General features: G+C 55.8%; 1 protein-coding gene across 5 annotated transcripts in view; it reads left to right on the top strand.

Annotated features, from left to right (window-relative positions):
• FMNL3 (formin like 3) overlaps window positions 1-17,131 on the top strand; it is a 66,295-nt gene that overhangs the window by 36,420 nt on the left and 12,744 nt on the right. The window contains exons 5-27 of one of the 5 annotated variants that reach the window (XM_059080588.2): window positions 974-1,057; window positions 3,810-3,962; window positions 5,179-5,287; window positions 5,477-5,553; window positions 5,906-5,999; window positions 7,100-7,174; window positions 7,756-7,866; window positions 8,169-8,315; window positions 8,751-8,852; window positions 9,839-10,118; window positions 10,573-10,641; window positions 10,735-10,859; window positions 11,059-11,261; window positions 12,048-12,282; window positions 12,421-12,489; window positions 12,618-12,698; window positions 12,803-12,932; window positions 13,576-13,736; window positions 14,060-14,161; window positions 14,561-14,653; window positions 14,941-15,064; window positions 15,199-15,315; window positions 16,012-16,918. In XM_059080588.2, coding sequence (XP_058936571.1) covers window positions 974-1,057; window positions 3,810-3,962; window positions 5,179-5,287; window positions 5,477-5,553; window positions 5,906-5,999; window positions 7,100-7,174; window positions 7,756-7,866; window positions 8,169-8,315; window positions 8,751-8,852; window positions 9,839-10,118; window positions 10,573-10,641; window positions 10,735-10,859; window positions 11,059-11,261; window positions 12,048-12,282; window positions 12,421-12,489; window positions 12,618-12,698; window positions 12,803-12,932; window positions 13,576-13,736; window positions 14,060-14,161; window positions 14,561-14,653; window positions 14,941-15,064; window positions 15,199-15,290 — 2,716 coding nt within the window. In that variant the 3' untranslated portion in view covers window positions 15,291-15,315; window positions 16,012-16,918. Of the gene's footprint in view, window positions 1-973; window positions 1,058-3,809; window positions 3,963-5,178; window positions 5,288-5,476; window positions 5,554-5,905; window positions 6,000-7,099; window positions 7,175-7,755; window positions 7,867-8,165; window positions 8,316-8,750; window positions 8,853-9,838; window positions 10,119-10,572; window positions 10,642-10,734; window positions 10,860-11,058; window positions 11,262-12,047; window positions 12,283-12,420; window positions 12,490-12,617; window positions 12,699-12,802; window positions 12,933-13,575; window positions 13,737-14,059; window positions 14,162-14,560; window positions 14,654-14,940; window positions 15,065-15,198; window positions 15,316-16,011; window positions 16,919-17,131 lie in introns of those variants that run through there. The other 4 variants (XM_059080587.2, XM_059080591.2, XM_067009238.1 and 1 more) reach the window with 4 other exon arrangements.

Here is a 17,131-nt window from a genome sequence, read left to right as displayed (position 1 = left end):
TGTGGGGGAGAAGCGGCCTTCCAGGGCTGTTTGGCGCAGCTGGCCTAGAAGGACACCTGGACGCTCGGAGGGAACAGAGCACAGGAGAGTCAGGGTTCATCCTGAGAGTTTTATGTCTCTCTGGGTCCTGTATGTCTATAGGACAGGAATGAGCCTGTCCTGTAACAGTCCTGGGACTAGCTCCTGACTTTCCTCCCAGGGATGTCTGAGTTCAAAAGGCCTGAAGGCAGAAGGGTGAACATGCTCCGGTCCACTGTCTTTAGGGTGCCTAGTTGTCTTCCCTCCTGCCTCCCTGGTTCACCCTCTTAGTGGCCAGAGCCATTCTGGGGTTACTTGAGTTCCTGACTGTCCCCGCATCCTTTTCCTATTCTGCCAGACTCACCCTGACAAAACACTGAAGTCCACGTACCCCTCTGCTCACTACCTCCCAAAATACCTTTCCTTGAACTTGGTGGAGGGCCTTTTGGCCCAATATGCCTCTGTTCCAGGCTCTCTTTGACCCTCCCTGCCTGTCTTTTAACTGAGACTTCGGTCAAGTCGGGGACCTGCTGGCTTCTGTCAGGAACAGCTCTGCACAAGGGCTACAGTAAATGCTCTGTCTAACCCTCAATTCCTCCCAGGAATGTGGCATCAGGATGGTGCGCCCAGCCACGTGCTGGACACCAGAGACCTAGGAAATGATTGAGTGGAGCCCTGGCCCTTGAGGAGGGGGCTCCTGAAAGCTGGTTTGACTAACATGGTGTTGGAAGGCCTGTACCTTTCCTCATCCCTGGCTCTCCCGTCTAGAGGCGGTCCAGGCCGGTGACGTGACCATGGCTGGGTCTGCCACAGGCTTTGATCTTCAGAATTCTCCCAGCCTGGTGCTGAGTTCCAGAGGATCCAGGAGGGGGTGTCATTTTATCAGAGACACCTTTTCCTCCTCCCCCTCAATCCACTTTAGCAGACCCCTCCACGGTGTTTCCTTTATCTGCAGGTGGGTGCGGGAGTTTCTGAATGATGAAAACAAAGGCCTGGACGTGCTGGTGGATTACCTGTCATTTGCCCAATGTTCCGTCATGTGAGTACTACCTGGGACTAGGGTTGGGGAACGGTGAGGAAGGACATGGTCCCATTCTGCTTTGACGAGAAAGGGTGAGCTTGCAGTAGTGAAGATGGGAATGGGAACCTCAGGCAGGAGGGGAGGGCCCAGGCAGCAGCGTGGGAGTGGACAGGCGGCCAAGGGGCTGTCTGAGATCAGTGAAGATCTACTCCAGGTGGCTGGAGTAGAAGGTGCATTTTGGGGAGCAGGAGGAGAGATGTGGAAAGGGAGCTCAGAATCTGAGCCCAGAGGATCCAGGCTCCATGCTGGGAGCCGTCCAAGGAAATGTCCTGGCTTCTGGGAGAGATGCCCTGTGGGGATTTGTTTGCTTTGGGAGAGCTAAGTCTTCAAGAAGCAACTTTGGGTCTCCAGTTGTGAGAGGGTTACTCCAGGTCACCCCAGGAGCAGTGAGCATGACCTTTGACGCAGACTGAAAGTGAAGCATTCAGGAGGCTTTTTCAAGCAGGTGGGGGGTTTGGAGGCAGCTGGAAGTGAATTAGCGCAGAGGAGAAGGCAGTGTGGGGTAGTGGAAGGAACTTTTGAGTTAAGACAAAGCCCAAAGCTGGGTGTGGGTCTCTTCTGTCCTTTACTGTCTGTGTGACCTCAGGCAAGTTTGCTGAGGGCCTCTTACGTAAGAGGAGATCCATATTCCAGGGTTGCCATAAGGATTAGATGATAATGTGTGTAAAGCAGTTGTAGTATTTGGAACATAGTCTATACTGTGGTAGCCGCCTTTTATTTGTTAATTGTTATTATTTAGGGTGTTGTTCCCTACCATAATTACCTAAATATATGGAAAGAGAGATTATATATATTGATCATTCATGGCATGGCCAACACATTCAGACTTAGACCCAAGACTTACGTCAGCCCTCGGGTGACTGACCACCCCGGTTTGCCGGTGACTTTCCCGAGTGTTAGCGCTGAAAGTCCCGCGTCCTGGGGAACTCCCTCAGTTCTGGGACTCAGCCCCAGCCTCGACTTCCACTTTTCTTGCTACTGTCCTTGCCCCTGGGCTGTTCTCCTTCCTCAGCAGGTTTTCACCCTCATCTCCTTAGGGTTTCGAACTAATGCCTCTCCTAGATTTGGCCTTTGTCATTTTTTGCAGGTCATCCCCTGTTAAAACCAAGAGTGGCCCACTCCCATTCCCGTCCCTACAGAAGTCAAGCCTCATGATCCTCCTATCCCTTAAAAGAAACTCACTCTTTTTATAGAAAGAAATGAAAAACATTTGCTGAAGCGATTTTTTTTAAATTCAGAGCTTTTATAGCAAAAGATGTAGATTATTTTTCCAAATAAGCATATCTTGTTTCAAAAGCAAACAAATTCCAGCTGCTTGAAACCAAAATACACTGGAACCTCAGTATTGTAGTGTCCACAGCAGTACCTTTGACTGTGTTTTGAAAAGAAAGACTCGGAGCAGGTGAAGTAAGAGAGTGTGTTTTGGGAAGGGTTGAGGGGAAAAGAGCGAAGCCAGATAGAGTTTGAGTGAAGGCACTTATTTGTAAACTGCACATCCCAGCTCTGGGGAATACTATTATTCACAGAGGGAAACCACTGGCAAGTGGTTTCCCTGTCCAGGAGACTCCTCTGATGTCTGCTTGAGAGCCCCGTTAAGCATCTGATCGTCAGGATCCTGAAGTCTGCTCCTGCTTCCTTGGGAACACTCAGGCATTTGCAGATACCGCTTCCTATTTCAGAAAGCCTCGGCCTCTGTGCCTTTGACCCTGGGGCTGTGTGTGTCTGAGCAGAAGGCGCCTTGGGGGAAGAGCCTGTAGGAAATGCTTGCTCAGTCCTGGGTGACCTACTGGGGGAAGAGGACAGGAAAGAGGAGTGGGGCTTGTTTCTCAGAGGGGGTAGATCCCGATGTGGGGATATGTAAAGGAGAAGGCCTTGTGGGTTTGTGATCTTGAGCTGTCCTCCTTGCCCTGGCTATGCTCCCAAACTGCTAATGGTGGGAGATGTCTGGTCCCAGAAGCAGGAAGTGATGTAGAAACCATCTCAACTCCTGTGGACTCCGGTTCACACCCTTGACCTGTGATTTCTTCCCCGAGGGAAGCTGAAGCCCAAGGAGCCTCTAAACCAGAAAAACCTAGAAGCCTCAAGTAGAACCATGGAAAGAAAACCCGGTCATTAAAACCCAGTGCTAGGATGAGACCATGGTGCTTTTCCTGAACACAGAGGCCTGTCCCACTCTGGGTTTCTCGGGACCCCCATTCCCTTCCACTCAGACCTGGCCTCGTGCACCTAGTCCAGAACTACCTGGGCCCCACCCTCAGGGCACTGAGAGGCCCCTTTGGCTGCTGCCATTTGCCCCCTAGTAATCCCTTCAGTTGGCCTGTTCCCCACCACTGCTCTGCAGGGCAGATTCTCCAAGGGGAGCGGCAGCTTCTCTGAGATGTCCCCTCTGTGGCTGGGAGTGCAGAAGGGCTGCCAGCTCCCCGCATCCCTTCGGGCCCATGGGGAGGTGACTCCTGGAGGCCAGTGGGGGGCAGCGGCTGGCCTTGGTCAGCACCCGCATCTCCTCGGATCCCCCTCCTGGTTGCTGCCGGTGACTACTCTGCCCTACTCGGCCCTGACCAGGGTTGGGTCTCTGCTGCCCAATTCCGCTTTCTCTTCTGCTTCCCTTGCTTCTTGTTGCCCTAGACGTCTAAAGGGCCGGGGTGGGCTCGCCAGGCGGCTTGGCACTGAATTTCTCCTGTGTGTGCGCTTGTGTCCTTTCCTGCTCCAGGTTTGACTTTGAGGCTCTGGAGAGTGGTGACGATGGTGCATTTGACAAGCTCCGGTCCTGGAGCAGGTCCATTGAGGACCTGCAGCCACCCAGCGCCCTGTCAGCCCCCTTCACCAACAGCCTCGCTCGCTCTGCGCGCCAGTCTGTGCTCCGGTATGTGTGCTCTCGCTCTGCCCGCCTGCCTCCCACCCTCGTCCCCGTCCCGGTCTTGGGTGACAGCGGTGAGTGCTCACGCTCCTCCCTTCACTCTTGCTTTCAGGCTCAGCTCTCTTGCCCTCTGCCTGCCAGTCTGTCTCTGGTCTGTCCTCTCTGTCTCCTTGACTCTGCCCAGCGATCTGTCCTGGGTAAGTACATCACCCTCGGCTGTGCCCACCCCATCTGGGGTTCCAGCCCTCCCCTCTCCTCTCCCCGTCTCTGGGGGCCCCTCTGTTCATCATTCTCACTCTGCCGTTCCTCCAGGCCTCTGGGCAGGGCTTGTCCTCACCCAGCTCCTTAGTCTTCACCAGCTGGTCCAGCACCTGCCCTCATGTCTGTTTCCCTCTGCTCTGCACGCAGCCCCATCCGCTGCCCGGAGACCAGCTCCCACCCAACCTGCTGCTGCTCACCTTCCCTTCACTTCTTCCTTTAGGCCTTTTTTTTCCCTCCAAGGCTGCAGCGTGTTCATTTGTCTGTAGTATCTGAAGAGCCATCCTGCCCGGAGGCAAGTGGACGGACAGGATGATTTCTGAGAGCCCCTCCTACAGAGGGAGGCTTTCCTTTGGGTCCTATGGCCCTTTCCATGGCCTCTGTCTCTCAGCCATGCTTTTCTCCTAGTCTTCTTTGGGTTTTGCCCATTCTAGTCATGCACGAGCAGATACCACTTGTGTTTCCTTTTTTTTCCATGAAACATCACTAGGGGCAAAGTCACATGTAGTCCCTAGCCCTTCTATAGCCTTTGGGGTCTGCTCTGTCTTTTCTAGGACATAGATGTGGGATGGGAGCTAAGATGCCCCTGCCCCAGGGAATGTGTTGAAGATGCAGTGACTAGAAGGAAGAGGAAGGATGGCTCAAATGAATGTCTTCTGGACCCATCTTGAGGTCTAGGAAGACCTACACACCTTGTGTTGTATTTTGGAGGATGTCTGGGCTTAGGATGGTTTGGGCACTGGTTGTAATGCTGGGATCCTGGATAGTTAACTGACAAAGACCTTTTCCAGGGAGGTGAAAACAGTGGAGCGCCCTGCCCCCTGCACCTGCACCCCCTGCATCTTCTCTGGGCTGCTGGTGCAAGGTCCTCCATCCCCCTTTTCTTCTGCTGCTGAGGGGCAGCCTGCTGTCTGGGTGATGGCAAGTGCTTCTAGACCCTTCACCAGCAGCCCCTCTCCCCCAGGTATAGTACTCTCCCTGGGCGCAGGGCGCTGAAGAACTCCCGCCTGGTGAGCCAGAAGGATGACGTCCACGTCTGTATCCTTTGTCTCAGAGCCATCATGAACTATCAGGTAAGGCGACAGCACTAGCCATGGGTGCTCTGCCTCTTCTGCCTCATCTCCCACACCAGGAGAGCTAGGAAGGCACCAGCTTGTAAAAGACAAGTTTGCTGGTGGGTCTGCAGTCAGGGAGCTCCAGCTGGGATCTGTCTTCCCCACCGTCATGGTCTCCCCTCCTTCTGTCCTTTCCCCTTGCTACAGTATGGATTCAACCTGGTCATGTCCCACCCTCACGCTGTCAATGAGATTGCGCTCAGCCTCAACAACAAGAATCCAAGGTGAGTTCCTTCCCTCCCCTTTCCTCCCCACTCTGCCCAGGACTCTGGAGAACTGGGCTGCACTTGTCCCTGCCAAGAAGTCCTGCCTGGCCTCGGGTCCTGTGGCCTAGGTCAGCGCCTTGGTTTGGCCCCTCACCTCTGCTGGAGGAGGAATGTTCTGCTCTCCTCTGGTCTGCACAGCTTAGGGAGGGAGAAAGCCTGCCTTCCCCTGCCTTCTTTCCCAAACCCACCCTCTCCCTCACCACCGAGGCTGTCTCTACTCTCTTGAAAGGACTCACCCAGTTGTGGAAATGGGCTGTGTGGCGGCCAGGGTCGGGGGCTAGGGTGTTAATTTTCATTCTCCACCCCTTAGGACCAAAGCACTTGTCTTAGAGCTCCTGGCCGCCGTGTGTTTGGTACGGGGAGGTCACGAAATCATTCTTGCTGCCTTTGACAATTTCAAAGAGGTCAGTTTCCTATACCCATGTGCGTGCGTGCGTGCATGCGTGCGTGCGTGTGTGTGTGTGTGTTTGGCGGGGAGGAGGTGTGAGCCAGGTAGGTAAGCGCCGTTTCCTGTGATCTCACACATCCTAGGGATTTTAACAGCCTATTGCTTTTAGCTAGGTAGTCTGCCCCCTGCTTTTTTAAACCAAAACCAAAACTTCAGTCTTACTAGATCTTGTGTCGGGAAAGCTCCTGATTGGCAAGAGAAGGATGCCCTCACTTGAGGGCTATAGTCCAGCAGTTCTAACCTGCTGTGCAGCAGAATACCTGAAGAGCCTGTGTTAAATGCACAGACCCCTGGGAGGCCTGGCCATCTCTGTGCTTTAGCAGGCTCCCCAGGTCGTTCTGAGGCAGTGAACCCATTGGTAGAACCTGAGGCAGTTATATTTGTAGTGGGAGGAGAAGGCAAGCAGGGATCCTCCTGGGGTGTTGGCTGTCCTTGGTGAGGGGAGAGGGAGCTCCTACTTAGAATTCCCCAGACTCTGGGCCTGGCTTTGAAACCCCCATCTGCTTGAACATAGGATTCCTCGACATACAGCTGCAGCTGCTGGTCCCACCTCTTCCTCCTTTTTGGAACTCTTCCCTAGTAGCATCCATTGTTCAAGCCAGGAAATGGCTTTTCCTCCTTGAAGCCAGAGGCTCAGAGGAGTCTCTGGACCCCTCTCAGCACAGAGGCTTTCCTGCACCCAGGCCTCTCTCCTGCATCCCCACTAGGACTTCAGCCTCCTGCCTCGGCCATGGCCTCCAACCTTCCTCCACCCTCCCTCTTTCCTTCAATAGCTCGGCAACACCAGACCCCTGTGTTTCTTCTTGGCCTACCCTCAGAGGCACCCAGAGCCCAGACCAAGGGCACATGCTTTACTGAGCTCCCTCAGGGACCCAGAGCAGATGCCAGGTCCCAGGCTTTCTTCTATCATGTCCCAAGTGACCCGTTACATAGAAAGAATTGTGGTTACACTTGGTCTGAACCAGTCCCTTTGCTGGATGTTCCTGGGAACCAGGACTCAGGGGCTTGGGTTCTGCATGGGACAGATCCTGTTACTGAGAAAGTTTGCTTGTTCAGGTATGCAAGGAGCTGCACCGCTTTGAGAAGCTGATGGAGTATTTCCGGAATGAGGACAGCAACATCGACTTCATGGTGAGGAGCTGGTCCTGGGTCAGGTGCATGCCTAGCAGGGCCGCCTACTCCTTGAGAACGGGGGCTGGGCCGACAGCGTACTTTGATGTTCTGTGTAAGACTTAGAGTGGTTCTCTACTCAGTTAAATGCTCCTTGTCCACTCATTCACTCACCCCAGAAAGCTTTTAGAAACTCCAGGACAATTTCTGTCTTGGGTCTACCTCCTTTCCCCCTTTGTGTGGCCGTACTGTCCCTGATTTGGATCCTTTCTGAGCTGCTTTCCTCTTCCCCAGCTTTTCCTCTAGCTTCACTTCCCTTCAGTCTAGGGTATACAGCTAGTAGAGTTGTCTCAAGGAATGCCTGCTGGTGTGCAAAGGAAATCAGGCAAATCTTCATTTACACCTATTTCTCATGTAATTTACTTATTTTCATAAAATGAATATTAAGTTTGACGTTTTTTAAGTTAAAATTCTCTTATTGCTCCCTGAAAGACTTACCTTTTTTACTCCTTTTGATTATCCACCTGATGATGTTGGCTCTAACAGCCGCCTCCCCTCCATGTCTCGGCTCTCTCTGCCCCTCTGGGCTGTTCCTTCCCCAGGTGGCCTGCATGCAGTTTATCAACATCGTGGTGCACTCAGTGGAGGATATGAACTTCCGGGTCCACCTGCAGTATGAGTTTACAAAGCTGGGGCTGGAGGAGTTCCTGCAGGTGAGCTGGGCTGGAGTCCTCACGGGATGAGGCGCTTCGGGAAGAGGACAAGCTTAGCTGTATCACAAGGTTTTCTTTTACAAGAAAGAGCCTAGTCATGGATGCTCCTGGCACCCTGCCTGTCTTCTGTGACCTGAGACTCTGGCCTTTGCGCAGAGGGCTCCTCAGTCAGTCAGCTCCACAGGGCGAGAATCTGACACGGCTACAGTAGGAGCTCCCTGGGTCCTAGGCTCTGGGAAGGGGTCATGGAGGCTGATGAGGAGGCTCCCCCAACTACTACTCTCTCTGCTTTCCCCTAGAAGTCAAGGCACACAGAGAGTGAGAAGCTGCAGGTGCAGATCCAGGCATACCTGGACAATGTGTTTGATGTAGGGGGTTTGCTGGAGGATGCCGAGACCAAGAATGTGGCCCTGGAGAAGGTGGAAGAGCTGGAGGAGCATGTGTCCCATGTAGGTGGTCCTCCTTTGCTGCCAGAACCACTGTTGAAGGGGGGGGAGAGAGTGGGGACATCTGAGTCCCTGGAATCCTGAGGTAACCTACTTACCTCCCGATTGAGCCTCAGGGAAGCCTCAGAATCCGCTGGGGCTCTCTAGCGCATGCTCTGGCTGAGGCACTAGTTCATCCGCGGTGGAACACACATTGACCTCAGGACTGGGTGTGAGGTGGCCTCAGGCTTGAGAGAGGCAGATGTGGCCATTTGCCTTGTACTATTTCATGTGGTCTCAGACCCTGGGCTCACAGGAGTGACATAAGGAAGCCACTGGGCCAAGCTGCCTTTGGGGCCCTGGGTGGAGGGGTTGGGCCTGGGTCCTGACTGGGGTTCAGACTGTGCTGAGTGCCCAGACTTTAGGGCCATCCCCAAACCTGCCCTTCTCATCCTGCAGCTCACAGAGAAGCTTCTGGACCTAGAGAATGAGAACATGATGCGTGTGGCAGAGCTAGAGAAGCAGCTGCTACAGCGGGAGAAGGAACTCGAGAGCATCAAGGTACCAGGTTATGTGGGGAAGGGAGCCCCTGACTGGTACTGGGTGCTGGGGCCTGGGGATCTTGCTTATCATTCCATGTCAGTCCTGTCAAGTCCTTGAGAATCCAGATGTTAATTCACCCCTGAGGCACTCAAATGAGGGTGGGCTGATGATTTCACCTCATGTTTTAGCTGGAGAGGGAAGCTGGAGCCAGTGGGCCAGACACACACACACAGGAGGGTGGGAGCAGGTGGGGCACCACTGGAGCCCCTGTCTCCTCCTGCCAGCCCACCCCCTTGCTTCTCCCTCACCCGCACCTCCACGTGCTTCCCCAGCCCAGCGTAATGAACAGGCTCAGAATAGCCCAGGTACTTGGGGCTGTTTATTAGGATATCCACCAGGTATCCCAAATTGGAGAGCAGGGCCTCCTCACATGTCAGTGTCTTCTCTGTCCCTCACCTAACTTTTTGTTAGTTATAAAATAATGCCCCAACCCATCTCTTCTTCCACAGGAATACAATTATGCTGGCTCTGTTGAGCTCAGTACATATCTGCCAAGCCCTTGCTAAGAGTCTGAAGCGCTGAATTGGGAGTATGGAGGATACAGAGGTGGCTAAGGCGGGGTCTTGTCTGTAGGGGGCTTCCAATTGAGCGACTGTACAAACCAAATGAAATGAGAGCAGGACTGAGGCACAGAGGGCTGAGAGCTGCCATAGCAGGCTGCTGGTGGGTCAAGGAGAGTTTCACAAGGGCAGCCTTCTACCTGGGCCTACCAGTGAGACTGGGCTGGAGCAGTAAGGAAGGACACTGCAGGGTGCCAGCCAAACAGGCTAGCTCTTCCGCCCCCCCTCTTTTGTCCTGCTGCATTCCAGTTTTCCCTGGGTTTCTGCTGCTCTCTGCCTCTGAGTACCCTCCCAGAGACCCTTGGGTAGGAAGTCTCACTCCCAGGAGCATCGCCTGCTGCACCTTCAGGTGCTCTTTTCTTAATGGTGCTATCTGCCCAATAGGAGACTTACGAGAACACGAGCCACCAGGTACACACCCTGCGGCGGCTCATTAAAGAGAAGGAGGAGGCCTTCCAGCGCCGATGCCACTTGGAGCCCACCGCCCGGGACCTAGAGTCAGTGGGCAGCGAGGCCCTGGCCCGGGTAGGCCCTGAGGAACTGAATGAGGGCATGCCCCCCTCCGACCTGGACCTCCTGGCTCCGGCCCCGCCCCCCGAGGAGGCCCTACCTCTGCCTCCGCCGCCAGCTCCTCCCTTGCCCCCTCCCCCTCCCCCATTACCAGGTAAGCAGGACCCTTACCTGGTAAAAGGCAAGAGGTGCAGCCTTATTGTGGGGCCAGACCAAAAGCCAAGTCAGCAGCATCTCCACAGGGAGAAACTGGGGATGTGGCTGGACCGATATAAAGTCAGGTGGGTGAGGCTGAGGGAGGGTTAGAATCCGAGGGAGGCTCAGATTACAAAGGAAGGGATGTCTAGGAGCAGATGTGGGTCTGTTTTAAGGAGCATAAAGATGCCGCTCCTGAGTCCTCTGAAGACATCCAAGGAGAGGGCTTAGACCAAAGCAGGAGAGAGTGGGTCAGAGACAGCACGACCTGCCCCGTCAGTTAGGACCCCTGGGAGCCACTTGGGCAGGGAGTTCATGCAGCCTCCTTCCCTGATAGTCTTTAAGGACAGGTAGGGCGGACAGAGGGGAGTCTCTTGGCCCCTGAGTCACAGTGCTATTTCTTCTTTTCCCAGACAAGTGTCCCCCAGCCCCACCTCTCCCCGGCGCTGCTCCCTCTGTGGTGTTGACAGTAGGCCTGTCAGGTGAGTGTCCCGAGGGCTCTGGGCAGGGCTAGTGGGACGGAGGGAGTGTGTCCTTGGCTCCTGCCTCATTCACTGATCCTCCTTCCAAATTAGCCATTCGCATTAAGAAACCTATCAAGACCAAGTTCCGGCTGCCTGTCTTCAACTGGACAGCACTGAAACCCAACCAGATCAGCGGCACTGTCTTTAGCGAACTTGATGATGAGAAGATCTTGGAGGTAGCAGGGCCTGGGGCCCTCAAGGCTGGGGTTGGGAGCTGGGGACCAGGTTGCCCTTTAAGGTAGATCTCTTGGCTTTGGAAGAGCCCTCAGACTCAGCCCTCCATGTACCAGAGCTGAGCTGATGCTGGTATGCTGCCAGCGGGTCCTCTTGTAGGATGAGGCCACAGCATTTCCCCTTCTCATCAACTCCTGCCAGGACCTGGATCTGGACAAGTTTGAAGAACTGTTCAAGACAAAAGCCCAGGGCCCTGCCCTTGACCTCATCTGCTCCAAGAACAAGACAGCACAAAAGGCTGCCAGCAAGGTGACCCTGCTGGAAGCCAATCGTGCCAAGAACCTGGCCATCACCCTCCGCAAGGCTGGCCGCTCAGCTGAGGAGATCTGCAGGGCCATCCACACGTGAGGCTCCCGCTGACCTTGCCCTGGTCCCAGCTAGTTGGTAACCCACCTAGGATCTCCACCTAGGATCCTAGCCTTCCTTGGATTCCAGGGCATTGACAGAACTCCCTCAGTCATCCAGTGGCTTAGCCAGAACTTACTGCATCTGTGCTGTGTGCCAGGCACAGTTTGAGGTGCTGGGGAGTCAGCCCAGACCTTCATTCAAGGAGCTCCCAGTCTAAAGCACAGAGGAATAGTCCAGTAACACTGGGTGACAACACCAAGGTAGTGGAGGTACAGGCAGCTTTGGGAGAACAGGGAGGGCCAGGTAGCTGAGCTTGGTGATCAGGGAGGGCTTCCTGGAGGAGGTGATGTCTCACTTGCGACCTGAAGGATGTATATGAACTCCAGGTCAGGGCCTGGAGGGAGAGGCATGGTGCCCTGACTACTGAAAATTGACTCTGGCTTTAGTGTAAGGAGGGGAGTAGGAGAGACAGAGTAGAGAGGCGAGCAGAAGTCTTGCAGGCTGGGCCTCCTAAGCCACGTCCAGGTGTTAAGACTTCTCCCTAGTTGCAGAGGGAAGACATTGAAGGGTTCTTAAACAGGGCATGGAATGTGACCCTAGAATTGCTACTGGTGCTGAGTAACACCAGTCCTGGAGTTACTGGAGGTGAGACAGTGAGTCCTCTGCCTCTGGCTGTGTGCTGCTCAAGACCCCACCCTCCGTCCTTGTAGGAGCTGGAAAATGAAGGGATGACGTAATGTGGGCAAAGGCAAGACCTGAGGTGGTCCCTCCCTCCTACACAGGTTTGACCTCCAGACACTACCCGTGGACTTCGTGGAGTGCCTGATGCGCTTCCTGCCCACAGAGGCTGAGGTGAAGCTGCTGCGGCAATACGAGCGGGAGCGGCAGCCCCTGGAGGAGCTGGCGGCCGAGGACCGTTTCATGCTGCTCTTCAGCAAGGTGGAGCGGCTGACCCAGCGAATGGCTGGCATGGCCTTCCTGGGCAACTTCCAGGACAACCTGCAGATGCTCACGCCGGTACGGCCCCCACCTGTATCATGGTTGTCTGCGGCTGCCTCTCCGCCCTTTACCTGCCGGTCCCCTCCCCTGCCAACTCCTCCCTGACTTTGCCGCATCCCGGCATGGGGTCACTCAGCTATTCATCTTGCCTTCCAGCAACTCAACGCCATCATTGCAGCCTCTGCCTCCGTCAAGTCCTCACAGAAGCTGAAGCAGATGTTGGAGGTGGGGAGAGGTTGGGGATGGAGGTGCCGGGGGTTCCCAGGTCCTGGGTGGGGGCCTGGCGCTATACAGAGAGGAGGAAGGAGCCCTCGGGTCTTGCCCTGAGTTCCTCCCGTGCCTCTTTTGGACAGATCATACTTGCCCTGGGGAACTACATGAACAGCAGCAAGCGGGGAGCTGTGTATGGCTTCAAGCTCCAGAGCCTGGATCTGGTAAGATGGTGGGGACAGCAAGTGGCCAGGAAGCTGGAGGGGGCAGCAGCCGTGGCGCCAGGGTGTTCAGCCCTCTTGCACTGACCCCTGTCCCCCTCTACCAGCTGCTGGACACCAAGTCCACTGACAGAAAGATGACACTGCTGCATTTCATCGCCCTGACAGTAAAGGAGAAATACCCAGACCTGGCTAACTTCTGGCATGAGCTGCACTTTGTGGAGAAAGCTGCAGCAGGTGAGGGGAGCCTGGCCCAGCAAGCCTGCCTCGTGTCCAGCTCAGGACAATCCCTGGAAGCTATGAGGAGGAGGAGCACTTGGGTGCCTTTCTTGCTAGCTTTTGTTTTCTTTTTTCTGACCACTTCAAAGTTTTCCGCTGGGGCCATGGGCAGGGGCCACCCCACAGGGAGCCTTCCTACAGGCACCAGGCCCCACCCAGCCCTTTCCACTTGGGTGCTGTGGGAGCTGGAAGGGGAAGGCAGTGGTGGCTCTTCACTGCCAACTCCCCCAAGCTGGCCCCAGAGCCTGTGTCTCTGTGATGTATGTGAAGTGCTTAGAAAACCCATAAAGCCCCCCACAGACATAGGGTGGCTGTTGTTATTTTTGCCCCCCTTGTGAAACTGGGGCAGGCCTGGGGCACCTCTGTTTTGGAGCCCCGCAGTCTGCGGCTTACTTTCCCTTGCTACCTTCGGGGTCATGAGCCCACGGCCTCTTTTCCTTTTCCTTTTCCTTGCCCCTGCGAGAGCTTGGCTAGCTTGGTTTGCCCCTTTCTGTCCACGCTGGTAGCTCTGGAAGTGGGGCGTGAGAAACCGGGTGAGCCCATGCTGAGCGGGAGGGCTGGAGCTTGCTGTAGTCCTCAGCCTGGGCTCTGGTGACAACAGTGTCCCTGGAGAACGTGCTGCTAGACGTGAAGGAGCTGGGTCGGGGCATGGAGCTGATTCGGCGGGAGTGCAGCATACATGACAACAGTGTCCTGCGCAACTTCCTTAGCACCAACGAAGGCAAACTGGACAAGCTCCAGCGCGATGCCAAGACAGCCGAGGTGAGCACAGGGTGGAGGCGGGTGGGAGAGGCTGGGGCCAAGGTGCCATGTGCCTCTGGCGGGCTTGGTTCTGGTTCTTGGGTCAAAGAACTTTTGTCAAGCAGCTGGCTGGCTGATCGTGGGGGAGAGGGGACGCTGGGGGTGGCAGGCAGCTGCCTCTGGAGACGCACTCCAGGGGGCTTGGCGAGCCCCTAGTTCTTTGCCCTCCCACGGGGGCTGTGGGGGCCTGCGGCTTCCTGTGGGTCTCCTGCCCCTGCCGGGAGCCAGGCTTCTCCTTCCCCGCAGGGCTGACCCCTTCTGCCCGCCCCCCCCCCCCCCACCAGGAGGCCTACAATGCTGTTGTGCGCTACTTCGGTGAGAGTCCCAAGACCACGCCTCCTTCTGTATTCTTCCCAGTATTTGTCCGATTCATTCGTTCTTACAAGGTGAGCAGAAGAGAGGCTTTTAAAGAGGAGTTTGGCTGAGAGAAAACTGGTAGGGGGAGAGAGGGCTGGGCTTCAAGCTTGGGCCTTTTCCGTCTCCTCCTCTGAGTCCTGTAAGGGAGCGATGGAAGCTGGCCACAGGCCTCTTAGCTGTGAACTGGTGGGCAGGGTGGGGGCCCAGGCCCTTCCTGTCATTGTTTGGGGCAGGAAGTGCCCCTCCAGAGAGTGGCCACCTGGGGTTGCTGGTCCCACTGACACCCACTCTCCACCCTCAGTGTCAGCCCCTCCCCTCACAGCTCACAGCCTGTGTCTTTCTCACACACACACACACCACACACACACACACACACACACCCACACACCACACACACACACACCGCCCCCATCTTCCATGGTTCTTAGGAAGCAGAACAAGAGAACGAAGCCCGCAAGAAGCAGGAGGAGGTAATGCGGGAGAAGCAGCTGGCTCAGGAAGCCAAGAAACTGGATGCCAAGGTGGGTGGGACCAAGAACTGGGGCCTGGAAAACACGGCAAAGGATTAGGAGGGGGTGGAGCAGAGAGCTGGAGAGGAGATGAATTGGAGCCCACAGACCACCCAGAGGGCCTGATGATGGAGTCCAGAGGGATGGAGAGGGGGGCTATGGGAGGGGATTCCTAGGCAATGATGGGGGCTGGGCTGGCGAGCACAACCAAGGGCGTCCTCAGACTGCATCTTGGGGCAGGAACCAGCCCCGTGGTACGTTAGCGGTGACTCCCTTTCCCTTCAAATGCTCGGCTCTAGACCCCATCCCAGCGGAACAAGTGGCAACAGCAGGAGCTAATTGCAGAGTTGAGGCGGCGCCAGGCCAAGGAGCACCGGCCTGTTTACGAGGGGAAGGATGGTACCATTGAGGACATCATCACAGGTGGGGCCCTTTTCCGTCCCTGGTGCCTGGCCACTGGGCCCAGCTCCCAAACCCCAACCATAGCCCTTTGGGCCCTCCTCCTCCCACCCCACCCCCATGGGGCCTGACCACTGTGTCTCTCTCCTGGGCCACAGTGCTGAAGAGTGTCCCTTTCACGGCCCGTACTGCCAAGCGGGGCTCACGCTTCTTCTGCGATGCAGCCCATCATGATGAGTCAAACTGTTAACCCCCAAGGCTGGGGCCCTTGACAGGTACTGGGCACCACAGCTGCCCTCTCTGCATGCCCACCTCCCAGGACTCCTGCTGGGTCCCACAGGCGCCTCCTCTCCTGCATGACTTGGAACCATCCTCTGGCAGCCCCGTGGTGATGGAGACAAATACTCCTTCCCTTGCATGCCCCATGCCCTGAGAAGCATGGCTTATCCCCTGCATGTGCCCTCAGGGAAGTGGTTATCTCTCCCACTAATGCTGTGTGGCTTCTACTAAGACCCAAGGGGTAGGGAGTTGCCAAAACAGGCAGGACCAGGCACTCGCCGCTGACGACTGAGGCCAAGTCTCTCGAGTCTCTCGTCCTGGGCCCAGGTATCATTTGTCCTTGCCTCCTCGTAAGAGCTCTGGCAGTGGCTTCTGCCCAGGGGCATCAGATGACCCTTGACCTCTGTTTCCTGATATCCAATCTGCCTGGGGTCTCTTCCCAGCTTCTAGATCTTGCTGAGTCCACCTTGTTTCTGTCACTCCCCAGTGGCCTCTAGTACCCCGACCTGTTCTGAATGTGCAGAGCCCGCCCCAGAAATCTCCCTGACCATCTCCTCCAGTCTCTCTTTAACCTTCTCCCTCATCGACCTCACGGCTGGCTCTTTGCTGGCCCTGCCTGTGCAGCTGGGCCCTCAGAAGGTGGGTCTGGCCCAGCATCCCTGCCTGTTCACAGGCCTCTGTTTCCCCTACAGGCCTCTACCACCAGCCCCTTGTCGTTCGCCACCAAGCCAGGAGTGCCACACCACCCGCTGGTCCCCCTCGGGCTCCAGGCCCCCACTGAGACCTTCTTGGAGGCAGAAGCACTTCAACCCTGAGTCCTTCAAGTCCAACCAGTGGACCTGAAGCCCTGGAATTGGCCAAGGGCCCAGCAGAGGGCTATGCTGCTCTCAACCCTGTGTCCACCCTAGCTCTCAAAGCTGCATCTTGCCTGCCGCCACTGTGGGCACTAGGTCTTTCAGGGCCTAGCACTTCCCTGGTGCCTCCAGTACTGCACTTTGCTCCCAAGGTCTTCAACAGCATTTCCTCAAGGGTCAGCTCAGGGCTGGAGAAAACCATTTCCAGCTTTAGGCTATGTACGGGCACCTAGGCCCACCATCACTAGAGCCAGAGGGACGAGAGGAGAAAGCAATTTTTCCTTCTTTTTTCCCCCCTTACTTTTTGCAACCTGATGGTCAGCTGCGATCTAGAAGTGTCCAAGCTTTTAGGGAGCCCTGGGGAGGGGCCCCGTCAGTCTCAGATCGTCTTTTACCAGGAGCAAGGCTCTTCTAAGCCTGGGCCCTGTGCCCTAGTGATAAGGGGAGAGGAGAGACGCCACGCTCCCTGCCCTTGGGCCTTTGCGTTCTAGGCTGACTATCCTTGCCGCGGTGGGCAGAGGACTAGTTTTCTCTGCCTAGAGAAAGGGTGTGCCAAGAACGTCCTAACCTTCCCCCAGCTAGGTTTTGTTGGCAGGGGCGGGGTCATGTCGGTCTTAGCTATTTTCTCCATCCCCTGCCAGTTTCTTCTTGGCCCCTGGGAGGGAATACAGGGGCCCACTCCTTTTTGTACATGTACCACTTCCTTCTCTCTTGTACATAAACTCCAGACTTTCCTTTCAACAAAGGCTTGAAATATCAAGCCTGACTCTGTCTCCTCTTTCTGACTGGTGGCAGCGGGGTGCGGGGCTAAGCTGGCCCTTTAGGCTGACCGGAGCCATGGGGATAGAAAGGAGGCTGGTCAGAGCTGCCACGCTTGGGGGAGGTGAGTGCGGAAGCCTGGAGGAGAACCTGGCTAGATGGGCTCCGGCCACACAAAGGGAGGCAGGCCTGCCTTGAG

Source organism: Kogia breviceps, chromosome 12 (assembly GCF_026419965.1).
Source record: "Kogia breviceps isolate mKogBre1 chromosome 12, mKogBre1 haplotype 1, whole genome shotgun sequence".
In the NCBI taxonomy this organism is placed as follows: domain Eukaryota; kingdom Metazoa; phylum Chordata; class Mammalia; order Artiodactyla; family Physeteridae; genus Kogia; species Kogia breviceps.
Note: the sequence above shows the minus strand (reverse complement) of the source record. Positions and strands in the feature narration are given on the sequence as shown.